Here is a 7,500-nt window from a genome sequence, read left to right on the forward strand (position 1 = left end):
TATAATCATTGTTATATATACTTTAATTATTAAACATTTGTACTCCACACTCGATATGCACACTGACCCCTTTATAAACTACATCATATTACTAGGAAGTCTCAGTGGAATGCATATTTAATGTTCTTAAAAAAGCTTAGATTTTTAAAGAAAAAAATCACTAAATGTTTCATCATACATCATTGTCATTTTTTTTTATATTGGTATAAAAGTGTTCTTGGGACATTCACAAACTCGTATCTTTTTGCAGTGTCACTATCAAATGACACATGCATACCTGCAACAAGCCAAAGTCTTTGCAGGAGTACGTGGCACTAATTACCTGTGTATATAATTTGCCTGTTGGTGATTATGTCCTAGCTCCTCCCAAGAAATAACCCAAGATGGGCTCTAACAGCCATTTGCTAGTTTCCTAATTTGTGTCTGTACATCATAGGCTAGCTAATTCAAAATAACGGTCCCCTTAAAGTCTGATAGTTTACTTCTTGAAGATTGTACTGGTATGGGTATTTTTTGTTTTGGTGTGATAAATTATACAATAGTAAATTTAATATTTGCTAGTAACAAGACTTTGGTTTATTTGCAGGAACTCTGTTAAGTTTAGTCTTATTCAACATGAAAGTATGTTTTGCAAATAATAGTTTTTACTTTGTACCTGCAGGACAAGCAGGAAACTCCGGAAATTATGCAGAGCTACCCTTGGATGCAGATGCTTTTAATAGACTAGAGAGCGTCCTGCAGAGTGAAGAGGCGCGCAAGATTTTAGGGGAACCTCTGATAGACATGGTCACACACCCTGATCACTTAGGAACACTTGATCAACTAATGGATTCCTCATTCTTTGAAGGTATGTTTACTTTAGCTCTTCTCTTGTCAAACGCCTTGTACTCTCATCGGAATTGATGTTTGTAGTTGCTGCATTGTTTTGATTCCCAGAACCTGTTGACTATGGGTCTACATTCACCATGTTTTATTATTATTATTATTATTATTATTATTACTATTATTACTATTATTATTGTTATTATTATTATTATAATTGTTATAATTGTTATTATCATGTAGACAGCTCCAGAAGTAAATAGTCACCAGAGAGACATTTCCTAGGCCTAAAAACTGTATGGGCAAGGTCCTTATCTTACCCCATATAGTTTTTTTTCTTATTGTTATTGTTTTTAATGTTTGTTTTTTTTATAAGCAGCATCAACAGTGATGAGTGTATGAGAAGTTGAGACAGAAATCCATATATATTTTTGTTTTGTTATATAAATATTCCAATAGAATTACCAGTTACCAGCTACAATAAAATGTCACTGTGCTTGTTGCTTAAAATTTCCCCAATGAAACCCTAGTGCCCATTCTCTTGTTAATGAAGGCTTGTCCTAACAATGTGGATTATCTCCATTTGTGAGACATGAGTATGATGATATATACCATGCTTCCATATACACTCTGAAGGTGAAGGTAACTTTTGACAGGGGGAGACTCGGAGGATGCAAACCTCTCAGTGGAGGGAGATGCCCAGGAGGCAGCGGGATCGCCACAGAAGCAGGTCCAGTCGCCTCCCAAGCGCAGGTCACAAAGGCAGATGGACAAAGCCGAGAAGGAAGAGGTACGTTCGAAGGAATGTTGTAGTTGGAGACCATTTAGATGCGGGTTTTGCTCAGGTGTGGATTGGGGAACAGGAACATTAACCCAATGGCGCTGGGTATAGAAAATTAAAAAAAACTCTACGCTCTGGCGAATGGTGGCAGCGCGCCGACTCTGAGCGCGTGAATTCGGTACATCAAGCCGAATCATTGCCTCGGGGCGTTTTGGCGCGGCGCCGCTGCGGACAGCCGCACGCCTCACATCGTGCGTATTGTTATGACGGCGATAGCCGTGACCCGTCGCCATTGGGTTAAGGAAGAAGAAAAAGTGATAGTCGTTCAGATTAGATCCATGAGTTCTTGTATAAACACACACACACACACACACACACACACACACACACACACACACACACACACACACACACACACACACACACACACACACACACACACACATATTATATATGTTATATATGCTATATATGTTATATATATTATATATATTATATATATTATATATATTATGTATGCTATATATGTTATATATATTATATATACATATATAAACACGCACACTCAAATACATACATATATGTGTGTGTATGTATGTATGTATGTGTATGTATATATATGTATATCCCCTTTGTAAAGAAAACAAAACAAAACAAAACAAAAACTTGACGCTCTAGAGATCAATGGCAACATACCAACTTTGAGCATGGGAGTTCAGTACATCAAGCCGAATCACCGGCTCGAAGTGCTTTGGGGCGCCACTGCGACGTACAGCCGCACGCCACAGATTGAGCGGTTTGTTTTGACACCTCACGGAAGGGGTTAAATGTGTGTGTGTGTGTGTGTGTGTATGTGTGTGTGTGTGTGTGTGTGTGTGTGTGTGTGTGTGTGTGTGTGTGTGTGTGTGTGTGTGTGTGTGTGTGTGTGTGTGTGTGTGTGTGTGTGTGAGAGAGAGAATATATGTCAATAAAAAAATAAAAAAATTGTAGTAGATAGAGTATATTATATCTGGTGCAGTTTAAGTTAGCATATTTAAAAATTATTTTTTTTATCCTCAGGTGGTGAAAATATTAGCTGAGAATCAGAAAAAAATGCAGGAAGAGAAACAAAAGTTGAATGAAAAGCAAATGCTCTCTCAGCTGAATAGACTACCAGCAGTGGTCTCAGAGACAGTAAAGAATGCAGAAGAAAGTGCTTCAGCCTCACTTGTGGACAGTACAGAAAGCAGAGAGGAAGATGTAGAAACAGAAGCTGGTGTAAAGGGAGGAGGCCGCAAGGAAATGGCCGAGAAGGAAGTGGAACCTGTGGCCAGGGGCAGGGGGAGGGGCCGTGGAAGGGGAAGGGGTAGGGGTAGAGGCAGAGGCAAAACAGAAAAGTCTCAGGAAATGAAAGGTAGAGGGAGAGGGAGGAGAAAAGTTGAGGCAGATGCCACAGAAACAGTTGGGGCAGGGAGTGACGAAGAGAAAAGGGACAGGAGAGAAGATGCTACTACCTCCGTAAGAAGTAGAGGGAGGGGAAGAGGAAGAGGAAGGGGAAAAGCATGGAATAGCAAGGAAAACCAGTCAAGTGTAGGAAAAGTAAATACAGAAAATGCTGAAGAAAACAAAATGCATTTTCCATCAGGTAAGAACTAAACTTTCTCATACTACGTAACAGAAGAGGTATTGTTGTATTTTTTGTATTTTAATTGAATATGCCAAGGTGAACGGATCATTTTGCATGGTCATTGTGCCATTGTCTAAATGGTATGGTGGCCTTGTTTGCAATATTTATTCATAGGATGATTGGAAATGTAAGCTGAGTATGTAAACCACAGTGATGTTTATTGATTCAGTGTTTTTCCTTATGCTCTGATAGAAATTAACAATTATTAGACTATATTCATGATTTTTTTATTGGATAGAACATTGTATTGTTCAAGTCAAAAGAAATTCTACATTTTAATTACCCATGGCAATTGAGTTGGAGTGTGATGTCCTTTGCCTCTGTAGTATTATGCATGTGAATATTTACAAACTAATGTTGTGATACCCATTTTTATCATGAGAAAAGTACTATTTTTTATTATGTATTGTAATTGAGTAAAGCTTTGGAAAACTTTTAAGATATTAAATTTTAATCATCTTTTATATACAGAGATAGGTATATGGGTATAGATATAGATATAAATGTAGATATCTCACCCCCATATAATTGTTAAACTTTTATGATATATAATCATATATTTCAACAGTTTTTAATTTTGAAAAATACCATAAAACAGATGTTTTATTCTATGTACAGATTCATTTTTAAAATTATGTATTTAAAAAAAGTAGCAAAAGTAGCAAAAGCATCTATAGAAATGCATGATAACATTGTTATCTTTTCACAGGTATAAAGATGAGGCAGTTGACTGTGAATGTTGAAAGAGTGGACTTAGAAACAGGCTTAAAACAAGCCGATTCCGCAACAGCAGTTAAGGAGGAATTTGCAGACGCAGAAGATGATAAGTCTCCAAGGAAAATTAGTGTAGTCAGTGACAGTGGGGGAGTCTTGACAGTACAGAATGCCTCCAAAGACTCTCTTGCTGAAGAGCAGGAAGTGGCTGCAGGGTCCAATAAAAAGAGAGAGGAAGGGATGGGAGGTGAAGGAAAGAAAAAAGCTTTGAAAAAGGAATCCATAACTCAAATACCGATCCCTCAGTTTGAACCGCCCTTGTTCTCCACCCCTGATGTGATGCAGAAAGTTGGGGAGGTGAATTCTAGTCATTCTGTGATGGTGAAGGGATGTGCAAAGGCAATCAGTCCTCAGAAAATCCTTGTGCTTAAGAAAGAGGTGAAACAAGAGGACAGTCAAGCTTTAAAGAGCACCTGTGAAGGGGAAGGGAGTGAAAGTGATTTATGCAAAGAGGAAAAGGTTTGCATTGCAGAAAATGACAGCAAACCATTGGAGGAGAGTGTGCTCAAAGACCAGAGTATGGAGCTAAAGGGAGGGGAAGTGCCTATGATGTCACCAGACACTTTGAACTCGGACCCAAGTACAGACAATGCTGGGGACAAGCGAGTAAGTGAAAACAGGCCCAAAGTCATTCAGGTGAAGAGTCCCAAAGGATTCCGCCAAGTGGTGGTGCTGAACTCGGCCAAGGCGGGCATGTACAGGGAACCTCTCATCAAGGTCATTCCCCCAAAGGACCCACCCCGTGAGGAGGAGAAACTTACACCAGCAAAGCAGCGGGCAGCTCTGAAGAAAGAGAAAATGCAGAAGAAAGAGGAAGGTACACCGAAGGGCACAAATGACAAGTGGGAAAATGGAGGGCTGAAGGCAGCAGGCAGAATTGAGGCTCAGTTGAAAAGGGCAGACTCCTTCAAAAGACTAGAAGATGTAGGATTAATGAAGAAGAAGGAAGAATCACAGAGGAAAATTGAGGAAATTCAGAAGAAACGGGAAGAGATGATGAAGAAGAGAGAAGCCATAATGAAAAGGAAAGAAGTTGCCTTACAGCAAAAGCTGGATGAGCAAAATGGAAAACTGGAGACCACTCCAATTAGGAATAATATTTCATCTCCAAAGAAAATCATCCAGCAGAAGAAGGAAACCCATTTGCCAGAGAAAAAGCCTGTAAAACAGCCGCTTAAGACACCTGCAAAGAATGCTGCAACACCCGCCAGGAAAGCAATCCTTTCTGCTGAGGATTCAACAGTAGACGAGTCTCCTGTGAGAAGAAGTGGACGTGCTATCAAGAAGAAGACCTTTGGTGATGAAATGCTGACTTTTGACCTGAAGGAAGACATTGCTACGGAAGATGTTCCTGAGGAGGAAGAGCCGGAGCAGGAGCAGGAGCAGGAGCCGGAGCCAGAGCCGGAGAGTGAGGATGATGAGGTTAGTCTGAGTTTTGTGTAGTACTCTGGTATCCACACTGCCTCTCTATTCATCTGTATCTTTATTAGTTATCCATAGTGAGATATAAATATAAATATGTATCTGTTTTTTGCATATTTTTTATCTAGAGTTTTCAGTTAACTAGCTGTTATTTATTTATTTATTTATTTATTTATTTATTGCTATTTGCATTGTTAAGAACATAATCATAATATCAAATGATCCAGATAACATGACTATAACATCATGAAAAAATCTGGCTTGAAGGGTGGGTCTTGTCACTGTACAGGAGTGTTCATGTGCACCTGGCCTACAAGCCGCGTAGCCAGCAGAATGGCTGCTCATGTAAGCCCAATACCTGAATCTTTGATCATGTGATTGCTGTGATGCAACCAGATCTAAGGGGTTAATTGCATAGAAAACAAAATCCCCAAAACTCAAGTAGGCTTTCTAGTTGGTTCCTTGGTAAGTGAGTACTTATACAATAATCTGTGTGCAAACAAAATTCACAAAGGAAAATGACAGTAGACAGTGTGATTATATGGCACCATTTGGATAAGGAAAGGATTTTAGATTTATACTCTTTTGGAGTCTTGAAATTGATCTTTGAGTGTGGGGAGGCATTATTTTAGCAAAAGTGGTACTTTTTGATAGAGTATCGTAATCTGGGAAGAACACACCAACAGCAGTCCATCGCATGGTTTTATTTGTTCATTACAATATCATGAAGTCAGGGGGGTGATCTCCAAGCTGAAGGGTAGTAAAGCAGTGGATATCTGCAGCATCCCAGCTGAACTGTTAAAGGCTGGCGGAGAACCTATCGCAAGGGGCTTGCATGCTGTCCTGTCTGCCATCTGGCACACTTGTACCATTCCCCCTGACCTGCTGAGGGGTGTGGTCATCCCTCTCTGGAAGGGGAAGGGGGATTGGTGAGACTGCAGCAATCACCAAGACATCACCCTACTCAGTATACTGGACAAGGTCTGCTCACATCCTTCTGAGACGTATCAGAGACTACCTGCTGAGTCACAAATTGGCAGGACCATTTGTCCAATCAACGGTTGCATCGTGAGACTGGTACAGGACCTGTTACTTGCACAATCTGCAATCGCTAACTCAGGCTATACATCCACCTGACTTTTTTCTCATAGGATGATCCTGCCCACCAGGTTGTCTCTGTTTGAGACAACCCTGTGTGGAGGAGGCCTGTGGGATAACCTAGGAAGTGTTGGTTTGAGCAGATCAATCAAACCTGTCATGAAGAGCTAGAGATGGTCCAGGCCCCTGCCTGGCGGCTTGCCATGAGGGAGCCTTGTAGATGGAAACAAATGGTGGATGCAACTATGTTCCCCTGCCGGTGTTAGCTCCCCAGTTATGATGATTGATACAATATCATCAGATTCTTTCTGTCATAGAACCATATTTGTTCCATTAGATACGGCATGACAAGTTTCAAATAGGAGAAAAAAACTAGAGATCCCCTTAGTGTCTCAGCATGTACAGTTCTTGGCTCTTCTTTTGTGAGTTCATTAGCCTTTTGACAGTTTTTGTCAGTTGTATTTTGATTTCCACATACTTCTGTATCAAAAATGTTTCCATTTTTATCTCTTGTGCATTGTCCTGTCTAGCATAGTGGATGAATGCTTTGTGATAATCTATGCCTTTTAAGCCTTAACCCAATGGCGCCGGGTATAGCAAATTAAAAAAAACTCTACGCTCTGGCGAACGGCGGCAGCGCGCCGACTCCAAGCGCGTGATATCGGTCCATCAAGCCGAATCATTGCCTCGGGGCGTTTTGGCGCGGCGCCGCTGCGGACAGCCGCACGCCGCACATCGTGCGTATTGTTATGACGGCGATAGCCGTGACCCGTCGCCATTGGGTTAAAACTTGGCTGTATCAAAGCCACAAATCAAGACTTTGTCTGTGCATAAATGGAACAGTTAGGTCGGTAACTAAGGGGAAGACAATTTTTACCTTTAGGGGGATGCTTGATAAAGAAGGGGTTAAACCTACTTTTGATTGCCGTGGTCAAAC

At 40.7% G+C, this 7,500-nt stretch overlaps 1 protein-coding gene across 7 annotated transcripts in view; it reads left to right on the forward strand.

Moving 5' to 3' along the window:
- LOC125048013 (death-inducer obliterator 1-like) overlaps positions 1–7,500 on the forward strand; it is a 73,681-nt gene that overhangs the window by 23,242 nt on the left and 42,939 nt on the right. For all 7 annotated transcript variants that reach the window (XM_047646589.1, XM_047646593.1, XM_047646594.1 and 4 more), the window contains 4 exons: positions 662–847; positions 1,479–1,612; positions 2,663–3,227; positions 3,979–5,465. In XM_047646589.1, the coding sequence (XP_047502545.1) occupies positions 662–847; positions 1,479–1,612; positions 2,663–3,227; positions 3,979–5,465 (2,372 nt within the window). The remainder of the gene's footprint in view (positions 1–661; positions 848–1,478; positions 1,613–2,662; positions 3,228–3,978; positions 5,466–7,500) is intronic.

The sequence above is a fragment of the Penaeus chinensis genome, chromosome 42 (genome assembly GCF_019202785.1).
Source record: "Penaeus chinensis breed Huanghai No. 1 chromosome 42, ASM1920278v2, whole genome shotgun sequence".
NCBI classification, from domain to species: Eukaryota; Metazoa; Arthropoda; class Malacostraca; order Decapoda; family Penaeidae; genus Penaeus; species Penaeus chinensis.